This window comes from Nipponia nippon, unplaced genomic scaffold, assembly GCF_047370975.1.
Source record: "Nipponia nippon isolate SJK-2023a ecotype South Korea unplaced genomic scaffold, ASM4737097v1 scaffold_9, whole genome shotgun sequence".
In the NCBI taxonomy this organism is placed as follows: Eukaryota; Metazoa; Chordata; class Aves; order Pelecaniformes; family Threskiornithidae; genus Nipponia; species Nipponia nippon.
Genome location: NW_028262413.1, coordinates 28,324,346 through 28,349,832, shown reverse-complemented (window position 1 = coordinate 28,349,832; position 25,487 = coordinate 28,324,346). Strand labels below are relative to the sequence as shown.

The 25,487-nt window shown below is 39.2% G+C and overlaps 1 protein-coding gene across 10 annotated transcripts in view; it reads left to right on the top strand.

Annotated features, from left to right (window-relative positions):
* The window catches only part of HMG20A (high mobility group 20A), a 49,894-nt gene extending 25,083 nt beyond the window's left edge, over positions 1–24,811 (top strand). For 3 of the 10 annotated variants that reach the window (XM_087744451.1, XM_087744452.1, XM_087744450.1), the window contains exons 3-12: positions 282–307; positions 5,082–5,174; positions 7,346–7,493; positions 8,866–9,081; positions 11,916–12,048; positions 12,431–12,462; positions 17,613–17,688; positions 18,575–18,790; positions 19,446–19,589; positions 21,954–24,811. In XM_087744451.1, coding sequence (XP_087600577.1) covers positions 282–307; positions 5,082–5,174; positions 7,346–7,493; positions 8,866–9,081; positions 11,916–12,048; positions 12,431–12,462; positions 17,613–17,688; positions 18,575–18,790; positions 19,446–19,582 — 1,077 coding nt within the window. In that variant the 3' untranslated portion in view covers positions 19,583–19,589; positions 21,954–24,811. Of the gene's footprint in view, positions 1–281; positions 308–376; positions 553–5,081; positions 5,175–6,136; positions 6,278–7,345; positions 7,494–8,865; positions 9,082–11,915; positions 12,049–12,430; positions 12,463–17,612; positions 17,689–18,574; positions 18,791–19,445; positions 19,590–21,953 lie in introns of those variants that run through there. The other 7 variants (XM_087744453.1, XM_087744456.1, XM_087744455.1 and 4 more) reach the window with 5 other exon arrangements.
* The last annotated feature ends 676 nt before the right edge of the window (positions 24,812–25,487 follow it).

The window sequence follows — 25,487 nt, the reverse complement described above, 5'->3', positions numbered from 1 at the left end:
GCAGCAATTCCCTTCCTTCCCTGTTACTGTTGTTTTCCTCAGGTTTTTGTTTTGCCCATTTTGTTACATCCCTGAAATGAACATGTAGCTCTGCAGTGGGTTGAAACTAGTGGACAGCAGCTTTGGAGCAAAGGCATGGGACAGTTATCCATGAGAAATGTGACTGAAAGACTTGTGCAGGCTCCCATCCGTTCTTAGTGAGCTTTTGGGGAACCGTCTTGTTTTCTTGCTTAATAGATTGGAAGCCATTGTAAATTCACTGTTCTTAAATTTTTTTTTAGGAGGTGGCTCAGTATCAACTGAAAGAGTGAGTATCTAAAGCATATGGGTTAAATAAAAGAAAAAAAGTTAAAGAATGAAGTGTGTGTTCTCCCAGCTTCCTGTGTTTGTGTTCTGTTTATATGTTGTTAAGGTTGATGTCCAGCTGCCTCCCCACAGTTTGAAAGCAAGCTTAGACTCTGCTGCTGCTGACTAGGTCCAGATGTGAACAGACATATCGGGACCTGTCAAGAAGGTCACAGTGGGCATGAGGGACAGAAGCACTTGGTAATGGTATGCTCAGATGCAGAGGATATGTATTCTTTTAAGGCATGTGTGGGAGTCCTTGACCCCAGGAAGGCTGTTGGAGGTGCCTGGACAACAAAGCAAGCTATTTAATTTTTTTCAGACATGCATAAAGCTTTTCAAATATATATATATTAAAATAGACTTGCAAGGTTTTAGTCTAATGGCTTAAGCTTCCTTTTTTGAAGATATTAATTTAGGACTTTTGACTGACAAAACTAAAAGATTGTATAACATAAAGCAAAACTTTGTTACTGTCTTACTTGACAACTGCATGAAGCAATTTATATTGTATATTTAGTACCTGTGCTTAAACAGCTTTCTGGGCATCAGTGAAGAGCTCATTCCTCATATCAGTTGAATTTTCAGATTTTTTTGTAATACATAAAGCCCCAGCCTTGATGTAAATTCTTTTCTATGTGTGAAGAAGTATTGTTTGCACTTCCTTCTTTAAGAATTAAAATCCTATATGTTCCACCAGCGCATCTCACCACTTTTCCTAAAAGCACTGTATTTGAGTTTTCTTCCTTTTTATGTCAGAGATGCTAGTATTTGAAAGAAAGCATAATGTAGAGTTCCAGTTCAGAGAACTGCAGATGTTGCTTGGAAGGGACATCTGGAGGTCATCTTCGTCCAGCCTCCCACTTAAAGCAGGACTATTGCCAACACTAGTTTAGGTCAGTTACAGCTTTGTGTAACTGAGCATTTAAAAACTGCAAGGATAGACTTCACTGCCACTTCTCTGGTAACCTGTTCAAGTGTTGCGCCACCCTCCTGGTGTCCAATCTGAATGTGCAAAGCCAACATAACTACTGAGAATTTGGTTCTGTTGTCTATGATACTTCTATCAGGTAGCTTTAGGCACCTATTAGATTTGCCCTTAGCCTCCTCTGCCAGACTACGCAAGCCCAGTTTCCTCAACATACCTTATCAGGTCAGGTGCTCTAGGCCCCTGATCATCTTGGCAGCCCTTTGCTGGACAGTCTCCAGCTTTGCCAAATCTCTGAGGCTGAAGCCCCAAAACTATACTCAGTTCGTGGTTTATAACGGTAGAGCAGGAATTAGATTTCTTCATTCCTGGTTGAGTCTTTCCTATACATGAGTAAAGGACGTTTCTCTGCTAGAGGTCAATGTCTGTACCACCTAGAAGCAGTCTGCTTAGCATCAATTATTTTCTAGGTAAGGAATCAGAATGATGGGATTCTTAAGGATGATCTAAGGGTCTTGACAGTTGGAAAAGCAGAAGAGAAAAGGGTGAATGTCATCTGAAAAATGAGAGAAGGTAACTACTCTTCTTTCTTACACTTTCCTTCTGTATAGGAAGGATAGAATCATAGAATACCAGGTCGGAAGGGACCTCAAGGATCATCTGGTCCAACCTTTCTAGCACAATCTAGATGAGATGGCCCAGCACCATGTCCAGCTGAGTCTTAAACATGTTCAGCATAGTGGAGTCAACCACTTCTCTGGGGAGATTATTCCAATGGTTGACTCTTCTCATTGTGAAAAATTTCCCTCTCACATCCAAACGGAATCTCCCTGGGAGTAACTTGTACCCATTACCCCTTGTCCTCACCATGGGACTCCTTGTAAAAAGGGAGTCTCCATTTTCTTTGTAGCTCCCCTTTAAGTACTGGTACATGGTGATGGGATCACCTTTAAGCCTCCTTTTCTCAAGGCTGAACAAGCCCAGCTCCCTCAGCCTATCCTCATACGGCAGGCTTCCCAGACCCTTGGTCATCTTGGTGGCCCTTCTCTGGACCCCCTCCAGCCTGTCCACATCTTTTTTGTATAACAGGGACCAGAACTGTACACAGTATTCCAGGTGTGGCCTGACAAGTGCTGAGTAGAGTGGGATAATGACTTCTTTATCTCTGCTGGTGATACCCTTTTTGATGCAACCCAGCATCCTATTGGCCTTCTTGGCCGCAGCAGCCCACTGTTCACTCATGTTGAGCTTCCTGTCCACCAGGACCCCCAGGTCCCTCTCCATGGAGCTGCTCTCTAGCCAGGTGGATCCCAGTCTGAGCTGCACTCCTGGATTATGCTTTCCCAGGTGCAAGACCTTACACTTGTCTTTGTTAAACTTCATAAGGTTCTTGTTAGCCCACTCTTCCAGCCTATCCAGATGTTCCTGCAGGCTGGCTCTCCCTTCCAGAGTGTCTACTTCCCCACTCAATTTGGTGTCATCTGCGAACTTCATCAAGCTACACTTGATCCCGTTATCCAGATCACTTATGAAGATATTGAATAGCATTGGGCCCAATATCGATCCCTGGGGCACCCCACTTGTGACGGGTTGCCAGTTTGAAAAAGAGCCATTTACCACCACCCTTTGGGTGCAGCCCGTCAGCCAATTCCTCACCCACCCAGACCACTTGTCCAGGCCATAATGCATCAGTTTCTCCAGGAGGAGGCCGTGGGGAACTGTATCGAAGGCCTTGGAGAAGTCCAAGTAGACAACATCGACCGCTCACCCCATGTCAACTGAGCAGGTCACCAGATTTGTCAGGCATGATCTGCCTTTTGTGAAGCCGTGTTGGCTTTTCCCAATCACGTGCTTCATTTGACTCATGATGGCCCCCAGGAGGATCTGTTCCATGACTTTCCTGGGGATTGAAGTAAGACTGATGGGCCTATAATCACCCGGATCCTCCCTTGAGCCCTTCTTGGAGATAGGGGTAACATTTGCCTTCCTCCAGTCCTCTGGGACATCCCCTGCTCTCCACGACTTCTCGAAGATTATAGAGAGTGGCCCTGCAATGACATCAGCCAGCTCTCTCAACACCCTCGGGTGGATGGCGTCAGGGCCCATCAATTTGCAGGGATCAAGCTCCTGTAATAATTCACATACTAACTCCTTCATCACTGATGGTCGTCTTTGGAAACTTCAATGAACTTCATGGTGGAAATTAGATTGATACAATGTGTGTTTCATGGAGACCTTCAACTGATCTACTGTGAGCATTAACTGAACATTTGTTTAACTGAACAAACTGGAGACTTACCAGAGATTCATTTATCAGCTAACATCTGTAGTAGCTTATGAAGGTGTAGAGCTGTTGCGAAAGGGAGTAGATATTCTTATGTTTTCCAAGGGAGGCATAAAATGAATAGAGGAGAGCTCATGATCTCAAAACAGAATGTTAGATGTATGATTACACTCTCGGTTCCTGAGAAGAGCCTTTTGAGTCCTTTGACCAGTTTTAACTAAATATAGCTGTGGAATAAATATCTGTCACATCCAAACATCCTTTGAGTAGGAGCACAGTGTAGGCCACTGTTTGAGTGGCCTGCTGTATTCACTGGTTTGTTGGCACAAGTTTTACACCATATCAGATGTAGTACTTGTGACAGGGATCTGCAAGTGATATAAGATGCAAGAAATAGTGTTATTACTTTTGTTTGTAGAAAACCTTGACTTGTGGAACTGGGGTGAGGTGGGGGAAAACATAGTACTAAAAACATGGACCAGGATTTTGTCTCAGATTGCTTCGATTTCAGTGCTGAGTGGAAAGTGTACCAATCCAGAAGAAAGCAGCACAAGATTATAACTCACGTCAGACCCTCCAAGCTTAAAGCCCAAGTATACTAGCTGAAAGGGATAGCAATACTCAAGTTGAATATCTGCTAGCACATCAGAGGTGACTTCTAAACTGAAGGAACAGAAAGTTAACTAGTATGACCCTTTAAAATGGGCTGAAACTGCAACTTGTAATTGTAGAGTGAGTTTGTTAAGGCTTTTTGTTTTGGGATTTTTTTTCCCTACAATACAACAGTTCTGTATTTTAGTAAGAAAGAGGATGAATAAATTAATTATTCTTTGGATTTCTTATCTCACATCAAATTCCCATAGCAGGCTACAAGGATACAAGAGAATCTAGTTCTAACTTGGGAACAGTTTGTATTGAATGAGAAGTATATTGTGCCTTAAACTCCTTGCTTCTGTACCTGTTCTATGGGAGTCAAAGCTTAAAATAATCTAGCTAACATTGCTGTGTTCTCTCACTTAGCAATAACACTCAACTATGTGCATAGATATATTGTGAAAATGTGGATAGGGAATTACCAAATACAATCGTAATTTGAAACTTTGGGGGGGGGGGACTTAGTTTCAGTTTTCTTTTGGGGTCAACACAGAAACCTCTGTGGTAGAGGGTGCATGGTTGAGAATGAACAGGAAGGTGGGGTCTACATACCTATGTGCTGAGTATGATGAATTAAAATTTCTCTGAAGGGATAAAATAGAATGCTACAATGTGATTTCCAGCAACACTGTGGCATTGGCACAGGGCTCAGTTAAGAGGAAAACTCTGAATTGAAGCATCATTTATGATCTTTCTTCTCTGACCGTAAGCCCAGCTGCCTATAGGATCTGTCCTGAGGCCAACCAGCTATGACTGGCCAATTGGTTTATAGGGTAAAAAAATCTGTGGTATGTTGTGATGTTTAAACTGAAGTGCTGCTGAAGAAAAACAATGAGATGATTAACTTACCTTTTTTTTTTTTTTAACCAGAGGTATGGAGAACTTGGTGGCTGGCTCCAACCTTCCTCCACTTTTTGCAGATGAAGATGGATCTAAGGAAGGTAGTGAAATTACTGTAACTGGGTAAGCAACTACTTCTTTTTAACCTTCAGCTGATAGATACTATCTCTAGACTTGCTGGGGAAACTGTTTCAGTGGAAAGAGGGCATTCTAAGTAATTTAAAAAAACAAACAAACAAAACCAACAAAAATAAATCCTACAACACTCCCTTGGCCTTGATAGAACATCACAGGACTCTCTTTAGGAGAAACCAGGACTCTTCTGAACTGATGGAAACGATCACAAACTGTTCTTTAACATCTCTTATCTTTCAAAATTTGCTTCCCTAGGATTTTAGTCTTTAAAACAGATTTAGACAGCATGGTGGGAGCAGAGAGGGCAGGTGTATCTGGCAGCTACAGTGGTCATAATAAAATAGGTTATTTCTATTAAAGATATACTAAATAAATTATTTCTATTAAAGATATACTATTCATCACTGATCTCTGAAAACCACTGAGAAACAGATGTCTTTCACTTTTGTCAGAATGACTGCTTTTACAGACTGAAACAATGGTCTCTTAAAATCACAATTTCAAAAGAAGTTGTCTTTTAGGAATACATGGGATTCTTGCTGTATTTTGATACTTCAGGTTTCTTTTCTGTTTTGTAAAGCACCAAGCAATAAAATTCAGACTTTGCAGTCAGGTAAAGCCCTGTAAAAATGAATATGGACACATTTACTTCAAGCAGGTCTGAATTTGGATTTACATATATGGGACTTCAAACTTGCTGGTGGCAAATGAGGTACATGTTCAAATTAGATTTGTGTTTAAGAGGTATTAATGTGTTGAATGAGCTTTCATCAGATTTCACTGCAAATGGCTACATCACATTGAAGTTTTTCCTGTATGTGTAATTTAGAAAGCTTCCCTGCTAAGGGGTAACGGATAGGAAAGCTGAAATGTTCTTCAGGCTGTAACAGTGATTCTAAGAAATTGTATTGTTCCATTTTCTTTTTGACACATACCAAATGTAATTAACCTCTAGGAGTGTGTACGTTTTGTTCCCTTTCTTCTTCTCTAATTGCTAGTAATATGAACTCAATCTGATATCTGAAAGTCAGGCATGGATCTCTCCAGTCCTTGTGTCTTTACCAGTAATTATGCCGCAATTGCTGATTATAGTGAGTAATGAAAATATGCTGTTCTCTCTATTTAAAGACAAGTTTTCCTGTAGGCATTCAACTAACAATTCTGCTAATATATCTCAATTTTCTATAGCTGTATTCTACGTTAACAGGAACAGTTATTTTGAATATTTAAAATTTGGCATGCATGTAAGCAGCTGTAGATCTGAGTAAATGAACAAAGTAGACTTGAAGCATATGCTGCTGTTATAGCAATTTTCATTAATGTGACTGAGCAAGGCCAAGCAATCTTTAGCCTGGCTCAAGAAGGGGTTAGAGTCTGAGATGAGTCCCAAAATCTTCTATGAAATTGCCCACTGAGTGCAGTGGTGAGAATGACTATGGGGTTGTTGCTCCAAAATATGTGCTCAGCTCTGTCTACCTACCTTCAGAAATATTTCTGCATGCTTTTCTTTTTTTTGTTTGTTTGTTTTTTTCCTTTCCCCCTTCAGACAGCTTGCCCTTTTTTGGAGTAAGGTTGATTGATACAGCTCTTGCAGCAAAATTCGGTAGTGGCCATGCAGGAGCCTGTTGGGAGCTAGTCATGTTCGTGTTTTAAATACCCACATGTATCAACAGGAGATTATGTTGAATGAAGTTCAATCCAAAATCATACACAACCCCAAATCTTTAAATGTATTTGTGGAGAAATGTATTAAATGCATCCAGAAAGATGTATATTGGTTGACGATGAAACCATTCATTTCAAATTCCTTACGGTATTTTTGAAGAAGCGTAGATACATGCTTTCTGATTTCTGATCCAAGCACTTACTTGCTTGACAGTTGTTTGTATAATCAAAAGCTTCACTAAAAATGAAACAAAATAACACTTCAAAAATCAAACTGTCTTTGAAAGTCCGTAGTAACTACGGTAGTTATAGCAGTTGCTTGGATGCAACATCCAGTTCTTCAAAAATGACTCTTTAAGATAATTTTTTTTTTCTTGCTAGTGTAAGAACTGAATATATTAGCAACATCTTTGCATGTTTTAGGAGATTAGGGAGGAAGTGATTTAGCAGTATGATGATTAAATTTTTTCTTTTGCTGTTATGTGCTTTTTCAGCTTAGCTCATTCTGAGAGTTCATTCAGTGGTGGAACTTCACAGTCTGTGAATAACCCAGATTTGGTGGAGGATTTGTCACAGGTTCAGCAGCTGCAAAACGAGTCCTCTAATACTGCTGAAAACACTGAGCAGAAGCCTGAGGAGGAGGTGAGATGACATAATAGTGACTTCTCAATAAAGCAAAAGCATGGAATTTTGTCATTATAGTTTGTCTTACCTACTCAGATTTTTTTGGATAGAATCACAAATTTTCATCTGTTTGCCATTTTCATCTTTTGATTCTCTCTGTTTTTCTCCTGTGTTGCACAACTGCACACAGATAGCCAAGGAAAGCTGGCAGTCATAATGTAGAGAGAACAGTACGTGTGTCTCTAGCTTAGCCAGCAGGGTCTGCAGACTAGTACTGTATTCGGTCTTTTTCTGAAGACTGATTGTTCAACTGCCACAACTTATTTTGTCTCTTGTGAGTCAGGAAAGTGAGACCATTGTACTCTTCTGGGAGTAACTGATGTCTTTGAAAGCATCATGCTTACTAGTTTAGACTATACCTTGTGTACCATCCTGCACTGATTTTTGGTGACTAAATCATGAAGGAACTGAAGTTTGACAAGAAAGTAGTTTTGGGTTTTTTTGATAGATGCATTTGATATTCCCTCTTGTAGTTTCTCTTCAGCTGTGAGTTCCTTGTTTAATTAAGGAAGTAGTAAAATTCCAGAAAAGAAACTAACATGATGGCAGGAACATGTTGATCTGGGGAGAGATTAGAAGTACTGAAACAGTTGTATGTACATAGCATAAGAAAATAGCGTTGTCCAGAGATTGCTGTAGTAGTAGTATGAAGCCAAGAGGGTGAGTAGTAATTATGTTATGTCTGTGAGCTCACAGTGTGCCACAGGAAAATCTTAGTGTTCCCTCCTTTGGAGTTTGTTCATCTCTCTATTGGAGGCGATTAGTAGGAAAGAAAGCCTATAGAACAGATTAGAATAGAAAAGCCTATATACTGTTTGGTCACCCACATTTTTGGGCATATAATGCATGAAGGCGAAAGATTTGGAAGGGGCGAAATAATTCGTTAACAATTGTTAACTAATACACAGAATCTCTCCAAACATGATATTGAGGCAAGTGACTGGGGGAGGGTATGTGAGGGTGAGAATAATTAAAAAACAAAAGAACTAACCAAAACCCCCCAGTATTTTCAGTTACATTAGCTGGGATGATAATTTCATGGATTACCAGTCCTTATGGTTTTACAATCAGAAGTTGATGCAAATGTTATTTTATTGTCCCTGTGGACCAGGAGATGGTGCAAACAACTTCTTGCAGTGAGACTTCTTTGGTTATGCTTAGAGAAAAGTCAGGATTGCTCTAAAGTAAGGTTTGAAACTTACATCCATGGAGAGGATGTATTGCAGCAACATACTCCTGATGCAGATGTTTGAGACATGAATATTTATTCCTTCCAGAGGTGGTAATTTTTTTCCCTCAATCTGAATCTTCTTCCATTTTCATTTTGCAGCAGCAGAGAACTAAACGAGGAGGCTGGGCCAAAGGGAGAAAGAGGAAGAAACCTCTTAGGGACACCAATGCCCCCAAATCCCCCCTCACAGGGTATGTGCGATTCATGAATGAGCGTAGGGAGCAGCTTCGAGCGAAGAGGCCTGAAGTCCCTTTCCCAGAGATCACCAGGATGCTGGGCAATGAATGGAGTAAACTGCCTCCTGAGGAGAAACGGGTACCATTAAACTCCCTTTTCCTTGTTGGCTTATGATTACTGTTAAATGGGAATAATGTTGTTTAGTGAGGAAGTTAACATAGGCTTTTAAAGTTGTGTTTAGGAATGTATTTCAAAATAAGGGGTACAGGTCCCCCAGAGTTCAAATAATGAACCGTGGTAGGGCTGTAGCATCTCATCCAGGTGTGACTTGAGGAGAACTGTATCCTCTAGATAGTGCAAGAATATATTCAGAACAGGGGGAACTGCTCTAATGAGACATCCCATGGTTTATGCAACTCATCTGGATGTAACTCTGTTGTACCTAACTTGGATACAGCTGAGACCTACCAGTTTCCAAGGCCAAAGCCATTGGAAGGGTGGGGCAGGCATTTATTCACTGTAGCTGAGGAGGACTTGGCAGGATTTCAGAGCTGCTTGAAGGATTTTGCAGCTCTGTTTATTTTTACGAACTCATCAATGTATATAAACATCTGATGTCTTAGAGTAAGACAAGCAGACGTGAAAGGACAGGTTACTGAAGGAGAAGATTAACACGAATAAACTTTTAGACAATGTTTTAAAGTATTGCTAGCCCTAGAAAGAAAATTGAGATCTGTATGATGGACAGGACAGTGAGAATTATGTATTCTAGTTTCTAGACACATTACCTCAGGAAAAGGTTTTTTTCCCACCTTTCGGTCAGAATGTGATGTCTTCTAACTGGGACTACTGTGGCCTTCTGCTCTGTCTGATATGTGAATGAAGACCAAGGCAATGTTGGGTCTGATTCTTTAACTCCTTCTGGAGTGGACCTTGTTATTGCTAATGGGTGTCTGACCATCCACACCTGATTGCCAATTGGAGATTACAGCAAAGCAATGGTTAAATCACAGTGCAACTTGATGCTATCATATTGATTTATCAGGACATTTAAGCTTTTGAAAATACTTTAAGGACAGAAAGTTTTTGATGGCTGGATGAAAAATGGGATGATGCAAAAACCAAGAGTTCCTTTTGTCACTCTTTACTAAGCTTGTAGAATACAAGTTATACAGAGATATAAAATGGTGCACAGGCATAGAGTTTTAACCATAATGGAAAATGTGTGTCAAGGCAAAGCAGTTGATTTGGTAACACATCTGTAGTGAGAATGATGTTGCTGTCTGCTGGGAGAGGGGGGAAAGAGAATAAGACATTCTGCCCCTCTGTCTCCCGCCCTTGACATATTCTTATCATGTCTGAGACAGATTTTTAACCTACGAAAAAGGAGATTGAGTTCAAATCTCTGTATGCTGCTTTTTAAATCCCCAGGGAATCTGTCCATTTTTGAGTACAGCTGTGAGTCTCTGACCTATAGCAGGTCAGGGAAGGGCTGCTGAGCACTTCCTTCCCTTAAGTTTCTCTTGCCCTTTTTTGTTAAGGCAGTGAAGGCCACTGCTGCTTCAGAACCCATGTTTCTAATACAACAGCCCAAAATTCTTGTTGAAGCTGAGTAAGCTTGGTTTTATTTAGCTAACAACGATGACGTCATTCTCCTGAAGCAAGCAGTGGAGTCATAGTGTGCTACTGCTGTGGGGGTTATTTTCCCATAGTTCAGGGGAAAAGCATGTCTGACATTCTGCTCTTGTGGCTGATCTCCAGCAGTTAGCAAACTAGCTGCCTGATATAAAAATTAAAGGGAAAGTCTCGCATTTCCCGTGTCCTGGTTTTGGCCCTGTAGTCTTACCTACAGGTAGTGCAGCAGAACTCATTCTTACTGATTGAAAATAATCCATCCAAAACACAAGGAGGAGAAACTTGTGTTGTTTTTAACTCAGTTACTGCACTCTTTCAGCAGCACATTGCTGGAGATGGAAAAGAAGAATTAATGTCTTATGGAAGAATACAATGTCCAAAAGCAATGCAAACCCAGCATCACCAAATTTGCACCCCAATCCAGAACGTTCGCAGTGTCCTCGGCAGGGTCAAAACAATGTTGCAAATGCATGGAATTTATAACTGTTACATGTATTGTCGTGATGACTTACTGAAAATAAAAGGCATACCGGGTGACTAAGGTTCACTCTTATTTAATACTTACTTCCATTGAATTTTAAACTCATTGGGGGAAAAAGTTGGGAAGGCAACTTTTTTCTTGAAAGGATCCCATTAGTAAGTGTTGCGACCGCTCCATAAATGGTTTTCAGTTCATCAGTTTCCCTAAAGAATTCTCCAGTTAAGCTCATTCCGTTATGCAGATGTGTGAAATATCTTCAGGCTAGAAAAAAAATTATTTCCTTTAATCGAAATGCAGATAGCTTAAATTGGTATAACCTAGGCTCTTTTATCTTTGTGCTACTCTTTTCCAATAGCCATGATGTTTTGTTCACCTCTCAGATGGGTGAAGTGTGTGGTTGTAGAATGGTAGTGCTTTTTGTCTGTGGGGCATGAAAACAAGAGTGTATTGGAACCCCACTGTTACAGACCTGAACCTTAAAGCATGATCTGTTAAGGTGGTGTTGTTTGGCGGCATTTAATCCCGGCTGCAGAAAGGCAATTCTTAAGTATTTGGTCTATAATGTGTAGGTAATATTCGGTTGAGTTGAGCAGTTTAGTAGCAGGTTACTTCTAGGTCTAACAAAAAAGAGCTAACAGAATAGTGATTTGAATTTTAAAAAAAAAGACACCAGACTACAGTAATTTTATCCAGAAGTCTTATGTCTTTGCATCTCACTTACATTCTCATTGTTTCTTCACTCCTTTCCTGTTTGCATAGGTGAAATGGATCTGCACTTCATCTGACAAGTTGTTTTTCTTCCCTTCCTTCTGAAGGGGAGGAAATTCCCTGAAACTCTTGGACTTTTTTGTTTCAGCGATACCTTGATGAAGCAGATAGAGATAAGGAGCGTTATATGCGGGAGCTGGAGCAGTATCAGAAGACTGAAGCCTACAAAGTCTTTAGCAGGAAAGCACAGGACAGACAAAAAGGCAAATCACACAGACAAGGTATTGAATGGGACAAAAATATATGCCTAGCTAGGACAACAGAAGATTCCCAGCTAGTCGTGTAGCCTGACACTCATTTAAAGCCTTTGATTTAAAGGCTTGTTAAAAAGTGAATGTGTTCTTTCTATGGCATTTGCATCAGCTGTGTGTAAAGTGATTAGATTTATGTAAATTTAACTGTAACTAGATTGTATTGGAGGATGTGCGTTAAAAGCATCGAAGTTAGACACGGCTTCTATGTGGCTTATTAGGAAAGCTGCACAAGTTTTCTGTCTGTAACTGTTGTGTAATTATGGTTGTGTAACTGCTTTAATGTTTTGGTTCGTGCTTTCTCAAATCTTGTGTGTTTTGGGGGATTTCTTGTTTGTTTTTTCTTTTTCAGATGGAGCAAGACAGCCAGCCCATGATCATGAGGTAAACCTCTTCATTCTACCCTTACATCAGTGGGTAGATTTTCAGATGATGAAGGTTGCTAGTGAAGTCAATAAAAAAAACAGTTTATGCCAGCTGAAGACCCTAATCAGAGGTTTAGAGTGTGAATTCTTCCTCTTCCTATGCAGTTTTTGATCAAAAGTTAGAAACAACTGAGTACTCTTATGCTCACATTAGTATGATGAAAATTAAATTTAGTAAGTTTTGGGCAGGTACAAGTGATCTAAGATAAAGTGGGAGTGTAGGGTACACTTAAAACATAGATCTGTTTTGTAATGTTAAATAAATCAATGGGTGCAAGTCACTGTAATTGAACTTTTAAGTATCTGATGTGTTTGAGGTTCAACTTGCAAAATTTTTACTTTGAAATTTTTCAAAGCAGAGAATTTTAATTATTATTTGGTAAGTAAACATTGAGGTAAAACTTACAAATAGCTTGAGACCTAGATAAACCTTCCAAGTTAGCACCTTTAGGTTGCTGTTTTGAGGTACTGATTTTCTGCAGCAACATGAATGCTTGTGGCTTCCTTGAGAAGTAATGAGTAAAGTAACCAAATCATTGGGACATCTCTGGCTTGAACCTCCTCCTGCCCCCCCTGCTTTGCATATGTAAATGCTGGAAAAGAGTGGTAGTGTCTGGGGTAAGATGCCTATGCTTTAGTTGATGAGACATATCACAAATGTTGTGCATCCTGGCTGACTATGGTATCTCTCTCCTTGAAGTGCTGAAACTTTCTCCAGTTGTATTACCTAGGGCCACACAGCTTCTTTCACGGTTACCAATAAATTGCAAACAAAAAGCAATGAAAAATCTTGTTTATACACTGCCTCTTCACTTGTAAGCAATAGGCCTTTCTGAAAGATCTGTTTTTCTTTGTGAGGTTTTTTGCCTTGGGAAAGCAATCAAGTTGCTTTTTAATGTGTTCATTACAGTAGTGACAAGGCTGTGCACTGCTGAGAGGCAACTACTGGTCTTGTCTACTTTAAGGAAAATAAGTTTCACTTCCAGGAAAATGCTTTGGTAGCATGTTTTTGATGTGTCTTTTTATAAACTCTTAAAGGAAGTATTTGCAATAAGATTAATCTTTAGAAGTACTTGGTCCCCAGGATTTCTGATTCTATAGTCACTGAATCTAAGTTTGTCTTTAATTGTACAAAAAGAGGTTACTGAAGGCTTCAAATGCTAGGTTGACTATCACGTTTACATAACCTCTAAATTATACAGATGGCAAACTACAAATTCAGAGTCTTACCTCTCAGCCTTCTAACTCAAGCTATCATTGCTGAAATCTCACATCATAAATGCAGTTAAAATGAGTCCTCCATACCCTGTGGGGCTTTTAAACTTCATCAGATAGTTATTACATCGTTGAGCTAGCAACATCTTAGGCAGGCATCCTTTTCTGAAAGCCTGCACCTTTGACTACTTAGGATTTTTCACCTTTATATTATAAAATTCCACATGCTTATCACCTGATATGCTTTCACATATTTTCTGCAAGGGAGTCAAGTAGTATTATCCTGAACAGGCAAGGAACAAGCAGAAAAGATTGATTGCTTTTAGAAGTATACGCTCAAGTTGTTACTGGAAGCAAGACTAAAGCTTTTCGTTGTCTTGCTGCTTTCTCTTATCCACATTGACTATTATTATTGTGTTTGTGATTAGTAGGTATGATCTGATTAAATTATTTCTTGAGAGAATTTAAGAACATAAGATCAAAGAAACCTTTCCTTTTCCGCTTGCTCCACTTAGGTGTTCATGATTTAGTTTCTGTGAATCAGTGTTGAACTAATTTTAAATATTGTATATAGACATGACCTCCAGAAAGTATTGCAATGAACAATTGAAATACTAATTATAATAAAAAATAACAAAAAGATGAGGCTTGGGAAGGTGAGAGGAAACTTTTAATAGGCAGATATAGCCATGAAAAATATGGAGACACTGTCTCAATGAGCTCATCTGTGGGCATGAAAGAGAACATTTTTCTTCCTCGAAATCCTAGTTTCATAAATATGACATAGCAATATACACTAGAACTATTAATTGTCATCAGCAGTGACCAAACCATTGTTAATTGTTCTCCATTGTTCTGTTACTGCTTCTTTCCTCAAGCTGTTTGATTCAGAGTAAGTCTAGCTTCATCAGTCAGTTACATAACATCTTACTGGCCAGACTTCAAAGACTTATACACATGGCAGGGAGATGAGGCATTGCCTGGTAGTATCTACAACCTTTGAAGACAGGGAAATGGCTGCCATAGTATGAGCGCACAAGAAGAAAACCATCTACTCCGAGAACAATTTTTTATGTAGTATATTTATTATATGTGTTCCTTACATTGTCTGCACCTGACCATACAAGGAAGGATGAGCTTAAACCTCCCCAAAATCTCAGCTTTCTCTTTACCATACTTCACCATGTCTCTAAGAACTTCAAGTCTGATTTGTTCTGGAACTCCAAAGATCAACCTCAGTTTTAATAACCAGATGAGAATGGAATTATTTGTTGACATCGTGGAAGCATCTCAATCTTATTTAAGGCAAATGATAGAAACAATAATTTTGGTTGTCTTTTGATTCGAGGGGTGACAAAATGGTATGCAACCTGAAAAGACTGGGCCTTTTCCATAGGAGGTAATCAAAACCTTATGATTTTAATCCTGAGTGAACCTCAGAGTGGCTCAAGTACTTCAGGGTTCTCAAGAGAATCTTTTACATGCTGGGTAATGTATTCTGTAATGGAACAGCGCTGATAGCTTTCATTCACTCTTTTTTTAGTAGAATTTCTTGGTTGCCTTTCAGAAGCTGAACAGTTTCATGTAATTGCTTTAATATTTTTTTGGTTTTACCTGAAGAACCTGTATCCTAGGGCTGCAAATAGAATACCCTCTCCTCCACCATCTGTTCTCTAGGAGCCAGTGATGATCCGAGCCAGTGATTATCCAAGCCAGTGTCTCTTTGCATGCAGGTAGCAATAGTAAGTGTGAACTAGAACATCTAAGATGGATGTCCTGTAAGTGTTTTAACCAAGCTTCGTAGCTGCCAACCTTTCTTAGTGCACATTAATGTCGAGATCCTAGATTTTTGGGGTGAAATTAATTCCTAGCCATCTAGGGTGTGCTCAGACAAAATTAATGACTTGGCGGTGATAGGTTAACAGTTGGACTCAATGATCTTAAGGGTCTTTTCTAACCTTAATGATTCTATGATTCTATGAATGCATTATGCACACTTCTGTACATGACTTCTCATTTCTAAATACGCACTCTTGAGACTTTTTCCCTATAGTAGCAAGTATCAAAACTTCAGTGAATAGCATGTGTGATTATGAACCCCTAGTGACACTCTGCTGTGTCTCACAGAGCTGGGAAGGTTTGTTCCCCTTCTCTCTAGTCGCACCTGTTTCTAGTGCATCTTCAGTGGATTCAGGGCAAGGGAGCTTTGAGTTCTCACTCAGCAAATACAAAGCTTCCCAGCTGTAATTCTACCAGACAATAAAACTCAGCTTATCTTTTACTTAAAAAAAAAAAAAATCAACTTGACAGTCTCCTCAGGTAAAGACAGAGTATCTGAAGTTCCATCTAGTCTTGTCTATCTTGGTTGACTGCCAAATGGCATTCAGCTCATTCCATCTAGCCCCTTTATGTGGCAGACACCAATATGATACTCTGAGCTCAGGTGCCAGAATTCCGTTATCAGCTGTTAAACATTTAGGTTTTCACCTGGGCACCAAATCATGTTTGACACTACATAATTTTGGAGGATGAGTTTGTGGTACATTATCAGCTCTGATGTTTGAGAGGTTTGAAAAGCTTTTGTTCTCCCATGCTTAACTTTGTTTCTATATTAAGTAACAGGTTGACTGTAGTTGCTGCAGTTTACCAAACCAAATTTGCATTGGCTTTGTCAATAGCAATGCAGGCTTTAAAGCAAGCATTGATTCCTGTTGATTTTGACATGCAGAAATGGTGACTGAAGTATATTATGGTACGTTTTTTTTCCTTGAGTCACTAAGTTTTTTTAGGTTTTTTGATTAAATTATAGAGCATTTTGTGATTTAAAAGGTTTTTTAAAGAAAGCCTATTATAGTCACAAACCATAAATTGGCATCAAATCTTCTGCACCTGAAATGCTTTCTTAGACTTTAATAGCCTCAAGTTCACATAGTTGAATCCACCAACTTTATCAGAAATTAGGTGAAATGCTCTGAAAGTTCACAGGAGACCCTTGACTCCAGGCTTTATCTTAAGACGACAAACTTCTCTTGTGTCTTAAAGTGAAAAAATTTTGCAGTGTTTGGTTTTGCAGTATGCAGGAGACAACAATCCAGTTCCTTGAAGCCATCACATTAATGCATACCTGCCATAGCCAGGATGAAAGAGTGCTTTCTAACAGCAAAATATGCCTATACATATTCACCTTTATCCTTCAAGATATTACATACTCTGTAAGCAGGTTTTCCCCATAGACTCTAACAAATCGTGTTTATACACTTTCTTTTCAATAGTGGCAGCATCCATCTAAATGTTTCAAAAAAATGTGGCTTGCTTGAAGCACTATGCAGCTCCCATCTCTTTTGGAGCCAAAATGCACATCTCTTCCCGTTTGGAACAGACATGTGGAATTGATACACTGTAGAAAAGTTTTATTTTTCCTTTAGCTGTTCTTCTTCCTGGCTGTTTTCTTCTTTGCTTTGGTAGTGAAAGACAAAGAACCATGAAACCTACTGTGCATTTTGCTCGCTTTATCTTCTGTTTGTTGATATTCCTATATAGACTATTTCAGAATGTGTCGGTTGGTTCATCATGGAATTCTTTCTAGTGAAAAATATAAATTAATTCAGGTAGTTTTAAAACTGAATGATTCTGATGTGTAATGTGATTAGGGTGAAAGGGTATATTTTAGTATGTTATATGGTATTTCTTGATAATGGTATTTGGCCTTTATTAAACCTGTATCTTAAAAAGCTGAGACCTACCCGTTGGCCTTTCTTGGTAGGAGCTGGAAGTGTCTTCCATCTATCCAGCTCTTTATCTGCCTCAGTTTTGGTCTCCCTTCTCTTTCTGTTTTCTTGATCAAAATGATTTCATGAATTCCCGAAAATGAACAGTATTACTCTTTTTTTGTAGAAAGAAGCAGATACAAAGGAGAGATCTGTTTTTGATATTCCAATCTTCACAGAAGAGTTCCTGAATCATAGTAAAGGTAAGTTAAAATTTTGAAGGGCCCCCCTCTTTGCTTTTCCAAATTTTTTGCCAGGTGCTCTCCAGCTGAAGAGCCCTTCCGCTCTCCCATCTCAGCTCAAGTAATGACTTGGGTATAGTTGATCAATGTTTCTGATGTTACCTTACCTCTGTACAAACACAATGGCTGCAACAGCAGTTTTTCCTGGCTCTGTCTTCCAAAACTATCCTTTTTGGAGAATGTTTCTGATGTTTAAGCTCCACTTGCTGTTATTCCAGCCAGTCCAAGCTGGATCTGCTGTTCTATAGGATTAAGAAATACCTAAGATAGAGAATGATGATGATGATTCAGGCTAGTTAGCAGTATTTTTTTTTTTTTTTTTCCCCCCTGGATATGTGGAAGATTCCACTGATACATTTTCTGTTACTCTGGTTTTTGTAGCTGCGTGTCCCAAGAGTTTAGGATTTTTTGCCAGGTTTCCTGGAGGCTTTCTTGACTGAACAGACTTCAGATTTGGATACTTTTCCTGATGATCAACAGAAATGTATTTTTGTAACTGGTATCTTGTCTGTAGGCCTCTTACCACTGCTCCTAAGCTATGTCATACTGAATGCATTTGAAATCAGTTTTGCAGTCTTCATTCCTAATCAGTTCCCCTATTCACTTCCATTCTGACGCTTTGAATGTCTTCTAATTTGTCTATCTATCTAGAAATTAAGTCTATTTAAGTACTACTGTAGGCACTATTGGCACTCCATGATATGATGCTTTTTCATCTATAGACCAAACTACACCATTTGTAATCATCAGTTGAGTACTCTAGAACATTCTGCTTCATTGCCTGCCAATCATAGATATGGTTTTTTATAAGTTTTTTGACTATATGGGAATGGGTTGATATTCACAGCACGTGAAGCTGAGCTGCGGCAGCTGCGTAAATCCAACATGGAGTTTGAGGAGAGGAATGCTGCTCTGCAGAAACATGTTGAAAGTATGCGTACTGCAGTGGAGAAGTTGGAGGTGGATGTGATACAAGAGCGGAGCCGCAACACAGTGCTGCAACAGCATCTAGAGACGTTACGCCAAGCACTCACAACCAGCTTTGCTGGAGTCCCACTACCAGGTAAGACTTTTTTCCCTTATGACTATCTGACATGTTAAATTTAACTACTAATGTTTATATGATGTTGTGAATTTACAACATGTGGCCTGCTGTTGTAGTTCTATGGTCATGGCTGTTTCTGAGCTTTTGTTGTATTAGATAATGAAATCTTGGAATGCATACAGGAGAAGGTTTAGTGTTGGTGCTTTATTTCAACATGGCATTTTTTTTTTCTTACTACTCTTACTCTTGCTATTAAAGTGACACACGTATTCCGTCCTTGCTCTCCTTCACTTGTTTTGTGAAAATCTTACTAAATAGAAAAGACAGGACCTGCAAGTTCCTTGATTAAAAGAAAAGCTGCATCTGTATTGTCAGATGCCAGGGAATCCACTTAGATACTATGAATGCCAACCTGAAAGAGTTTATTATAATCAACTATGAGACTCAAAGCAAAACCATGCTTCATTAGTCCTGATATCCTTGGAACTACTCACTTAGTGGAGATAGGAGGACATCATTTTACAGAATCTGTCACAAGAGGTAGTGCATGGCAAAATCACCTCCTATAGCAGTTAGCATGTTGGCACAAACTGCCCTTAGCTTAGTCTTAACTTTTTGGAATTGCTGCAGTCATCTAAATATTCTGTGGCTCATTTTGCTATGTTAACCGTAGGTAGCGGGGAAACGCCCACGATGGAAACTATTGATTCCTACATGAATAGGCTGCACAGTATTATTATGGCTAACCCACAGGAGAACGAGAACCTCATAGCCACAGTCCGAGATGTGGTAAACAGACTTGAACGCTAGTGACTGGGTAAGTGCTCACTCTTAGGCTGCTTTTGTTTGGCGTCTACTCTGTACCTCTGGCACTTGTTCTGACGCTGGTTCTTGTGCTGATCACCATATTGTACAATCAAAAAGTTTTCTTCCTCAAAGCCACAGGAACAGGTTGACTTAACGTAAGTCAAATGGGGTTGAAAATATCCAACAGCATTAAAGGATTCTGAAATTCCCCAAGATCTTTTGTATAGAGACATAAATAGCTGTTTGTCCTATTATTTGTTGTATTTGTGTAAGGTGAATAAGAATACTGACAGAATGGTGAAAAAAAATATTTACATTTTACTAACAGGGTGACTAATTTAGAAGAAGCTTCCTCTCTTGAGTGAAGTAAATCTGAAAAATTCTGCATTAATTCTAGAATCTGATGGTCACAGAGAAATCTTATTTGTCTCAGGAGGTTACAGGTGAACTCAACTCTGTTATAAACTGAAAATACCCTACAACTACCTGCTCTGTAGCACCTGTAGTCAAGCTCTTCTGGTTATGAAGGTTTACATGTAAATGAAGCACTGATGTGTGGTTCAGGCTATATGTAGCATTTGCTGAGACTCTAATGATCATGTGGCTTATGCGTAGATTATTACTGAGCTCATGATTCTGTATTTTTGCTTCTGTTTAACAGCCTAGAAAACTGTAATAGGGAACTGAGTAGAAAAACAAATCACCAAAGAAATACCAGTCTTTCTGCATTACTGTGCTTCTTTGCATTTCCCACACCACTTACTCCTTCCCTTCTCCCATGATGCACAGCACTAGGCAGCCATTAGGAGTTTGCCTACTTCTATATTAACTATGTACATACCTCCATTCTTTAGGCATTTATTATGTAGAGATCTACTGTACATGTCTTGAATAGTGTTTAGAAATGCAAATAAAGCTGCGTTGTGCCATCTGCAAATACGAAGACACAGGGCTTTTCATCCTTTCTGATTCTGACCTTTTGTGATACTGTGTAGAACAGTTAATTACACGTTCCCTATTATAGCGTGGCTTAAGCTAAAAGATCATTGTCCTTCCAGAGGGTAGCCAGATGGAACAGACTATAGTTCTAAGAGATGACTGAGCTCCCAGCAGAATAAAGAAGTGCCTTTACTGCTGCTATTTATGAAGGGAACAGCTTGTCGATCCAGGTCTGGGATTTTTCAGTAGCTCATCAACCTCCTCATTTTCATATACTGTTTTCAATTAGTGCTCAAGCTCAGAGAGAGAATCGGGAGCTGGGGAGGTTTTACAGAATGTATAAGTGGGAAAGTAGTTTCTCATCAGTCAGTTCTTAGAAGGGTGTGCCAGGCCCTGAAATAGGTGTTTGTCCTTTTAGCAGAAAAATCATATCTGAAAGCTACTAAAATCTAGACTTTTGTTCTCTTGTCAGGCGGATTCATATCTCATAAATGATGGACAATGTCTGTATTCCTAAAAATGCAAATATCTTTTTCTTGGATAAACTGGATTCAGCTGTAATTGGTTTGGAAAAAATAATTCTTGTTTTAGAATTCTTCCTTCTACTTTATAGTTGAAAAATATGACTCCGTTTCCTTCTCCCCCCCCCCCCCCAATACCTTCCCTCTTTTCAGCAGCAAAAACGGTGTGAGGCAATTAAAAATGTGATTAATAATAACCTAGTTTCATTATATAAAGACATGCATGTAACTGGATATGATGATCAAGTCATTCATAGGGCTATTAATTACACTGACATTCACTTGGCAATGATTAGATTTTGTGACAAAATCTTAGAAGGGAGAAGGGTGGGCTTTATTGGATGCAAACCTAGAAAAAAGTAGAGCTTCCCTAGAAAAGAGGGAAGCTTTGCATAGAAAGGTTGAGCTGGCATGTGATAAACTGTATCAGCCAGCTGTCATCATCATTGTCCCTTCATTAACATGCACATGAAGTATATTAATTCTGCTAAATCTAATCTCTATCAACCAAATGGTCTGTTTGAGGTTGAGACATGTTACAAATCAATCTCATAGAAAAATATATTTATTATGATACTCTTGAAAACCACTGTACTTCACAGAACTGAGGTGTTTTTTGGTGGCTTAGTACATTGTATTTAGTGACTATTCGACTATACTAGTGAATGTTTTTGTTTTTCTGTACTGCATGATAAAGAGAACTTTGTGCAAACAGTATATAGGGGAGAAGTTTTGTTATTTAACACTTGTTTGGATGGAAACAGGAATTCAGTTACAATTCTGTCTCTATAAGCTTCTTTGCTATTCTTAATATTGTGTTTTCAGATAAATCATCCAAAAAATAATGTCACGGTGCCTATTTAGTCCTGGCAGATTGTAGTCTTCTAACACTTATTTTTCTGTTTCGTCTGCAGGTCTCGTGACCCAGGGATGCTTTACAAAATTTTTTTGGCCAGTGTGGAATAAGAAGCCATGAGGGAAAGACTAGGGGTGGGAGGCAGAACTGCGGGTTTGTCCTGGTCCCTGCCTTTGTGGTTTGTCAGTGAGACAAACAGATCAATGCATTAAAAGGTCTTAAGAAGCCACGGACACCACCCACTAAACGTTTGGAACTGTCCTCTGTGTAAACATTTAAGAGCATGCAACTTCTGTGCAATCTTCAGTTTCTTATTAATTTTGCTGGGTGTGAGGGTGCATATGTTCTGTGGAATGGCTGACTATGGAGATGAAATCTTGCAGTTTGTGAAATGAAGTCAGCCTATGTGTTGTAGTAATAACTTTGATGTGTTATATTGCCTAATGTCTTCTAGTGTCTTTTATTTTGTTTTCATGTTTATCTTGTGGGATTACCTTCCTTCACTTTAGTTTTCTTTTTTTGATCTTGTTATCTGATACTTGCAGTACTGGATAGCAACACTTGTGTTCTCTGCTATAACAGGCAGTCTTCCTTGGTGCACTGTCTTGTCCTACCCTGCCTGCTGTGTTTATATAAGCTTTTCTTAAGCAGAATCCTGTTTTTTTTGTGTTAGCCTGCAACTTCTACAATGTGAGTTTGCTCCCTGCTAGAGACGGGCTGTGGTTGATGCTTTGTGACTTGATTCTACTATGACACAGACTTCCTCTCTCCCTCCTCTCTCCAAGCACCTCTCTTGCACATAGCATCCTGCTCTTCTGTGAATGTCTCCTGTTATGTCTTGAAAATGTTTGGTGGACCATTTTACTACTGCAAAGGTCAGTGGTAATCAAGATAGAAAGTGAAATGTTAGTTTGTCTCAGCAGGGAAAATAGGAATCTCCATTTTAGACTAAAACCACAAAGCTTGTCCTTCCTCTGATATGTTTCTCAGTCTAATTTAATGTTACTGCCTTGTTTTTGAGAGAATTATCTCATGGTGAGAGCAGTATTCTATAAAAAGAGAAATGGGCAGGGGGATTGCATTTTTTTTTTCTGCCTTCCTGAAATCACAGTGCTGGGAAGTAATATGCCTGGAAGCAGCACATGTATTTTTGCATGAATTATTAGAGCAGGGAAGATTATTAGCAGCTAGGTCCACATAGCAGCCCACAGAATTCTACATTACAGCCTGTAGGTGCTTTCCCCTTTTATACAGTTAAAGTACAGCCTGTGGAGCCTAGAGCATTCAGCATATTATGTTCCAGTGTGACCTAAATGGCCTTTCACTTACATCAAGTGGAACTCTGCATGCTAGAGTCTGTAATCTTGCTGAGCTACGCTGTACCTCCTGTCAAAGATGAAGGCACCTACTGTCTGCACTAACTTATGCAAATCATTTGCTGCCCTTTGGTTCCTGTCAAATTGTTAATTCAGGCTTTGGTTGAGCACTTGTTGGACATCTCTGGGCTTTATGGTAGTGGTTGAAATGCTCTTTCTTCCACATGACAATCTCCTTGCTCCTCCTTAAGAAATCTTTTAAGATTTCCCTGTTATGAATTGGAGATTGCTTTCATTATTGGAGTGCATTGCAGTCAACATCATTTTAATGTATCTGTAAAGCAAGTATTTGAAGATTAAAAAGCAGTTTCTTCTTTTCCTATGCTGTACACATGGACTTCATGCTTGCCTGAAGCCGTCTCCAGGTCAACACCTTGTATGTTAGGTCTCTGCTTACTCATGTGCTTATTGCTGTAGCCAAGCAGCAAGGATTTCCATGTAAATTCAAGTCTTCCTTCAGGGAGGAAACTCCTTTCTCTTGTCTTCAGTCTCATTTTCAAGACTTCACAAAAAGGAACCTCAATTTGCTGCATTGACCTCCATTTTCCTTAGCATGGATGAGACCAAGTGATGTTGGCATGAACTTTTTTAGTGGATTCTGTAACAAATATTGTGCGGGGAAAAAAATCCTACAGGTTAATAATGTCTCCAGAAGAAGCACCGATACCTTCATCTCCTGTGTGTATCGTGTTTTTTGGAATTGGTGATATTTGACTTTTATTGAAGTGGCCAAAATGCACTGCATAGCCAAAAGTTGATTTACAAAATTCTGAAGTTCAGTCTGTGGCATCTTACCTAATACCTAGAGTTGTATCCCATAAAGACTCCAGAATTTGCTATGTAATATGATAGTAGGATGCAGTTCCAGGCTGTGACATACACATACCATAAATAAGGTACGTGTGGCTGCAGGCTGCCCCTGCTTACATAAATTCAATGCAGCTATCAGCTCGTGGTATACTGCTAATAAATCATTCTGTTGAGTAGCATGCAAGTGTTATGAGATAGGAAATTTAAGGTGATATTATTAGCTGGGGGCTGAAAAATCTCTTGCTTTTTACCACAAGGAAGGAGGGGAGGTGGTATATCCATCTTAAAGCATCTGGGGGAAGACTTAAGTTCTTGCTCACCAATGATGTGACAGGTGATGTTTTGTCTCATTAAGAAGCTTCTTATTTACATTGATTAACCCTATAAAAATGGATTTTGTCTTTCCAGTGTTTTCTGAGTGTCACTTCAGTTCACATTTTTCAATGTTGGCTGATGAAAAAAAAAAGTGAAAAATGATGTGGGTGTCAAGGAGAAGAGCAGGATAAAATGCTTTTGTCACTTAGAGAAATGTTAAGAGAAATATATGAAAACAGAATCCATTTGCTGGATTAATATGTTTGGAATTGTTGAGATGCCAAGTTTTCTGTACAATGTTTTTGTAATTAAACTTTGGAGTTCCTTTGTTTTTAAGAAGTTGATGTGCTTGTTTGACACTTGCTTCATTAAAATTGTTCAACATTGAATCCATTCTGATTCAATTTTAACTGCATTTTCATGAAAGAACTATTACTAGCATTGCTCTCTTTTTCTGAAAGATTTTGGCAGCTCCACGTTAGCCTTTGAAAGGAAATAATGTGCCCCTTCCCCCTCTCCATCCTAAGTGTATCTCCCTCTGAAAAAGCTAAAGGTAGTAGTTATTATTTATAGTGATTAAAATTTCAGAGATCTTCAGTTATAGCTCATTGTTATTGGGGCTGTTCCTGTCATGTTTCTTCCCCAGCTTGAGTAACTTTAAAAATGTCGCGAGTCTCTCTCCCTCAGCCCTTTTTTGACATCCTTGTCTTCCTTTGTCCTCCCTAATTTCCCACCATCATATGTATTTTCTCTTCCTATAAGAACCTTCTGTATCATACCTATTGCCCCCCACTTGGTTTTCTTTTCCCCTACTAGATTTTTATCATTTATCTTCCTTTCTGCTTGCTGAGCATGAAGCCAAACTGTAGCTTCGTGAAATTTGTATTTTGGATGTAGATCCTCTGTGGGGGAGTTTGGATGACTTCTGCCTGCACTGGTGTTCTTTCTGAGGTCACAGTGCTGTAAGCAACCATGTCTTTATATTACTTTTGTGGTCACATCTCATTATTTTGATTGCCAAATTAACGCCTGGTCTTTCTGTATACCAACAGGCTTGATTCGCATGCTATCTGGGACAAACTGCACATTTA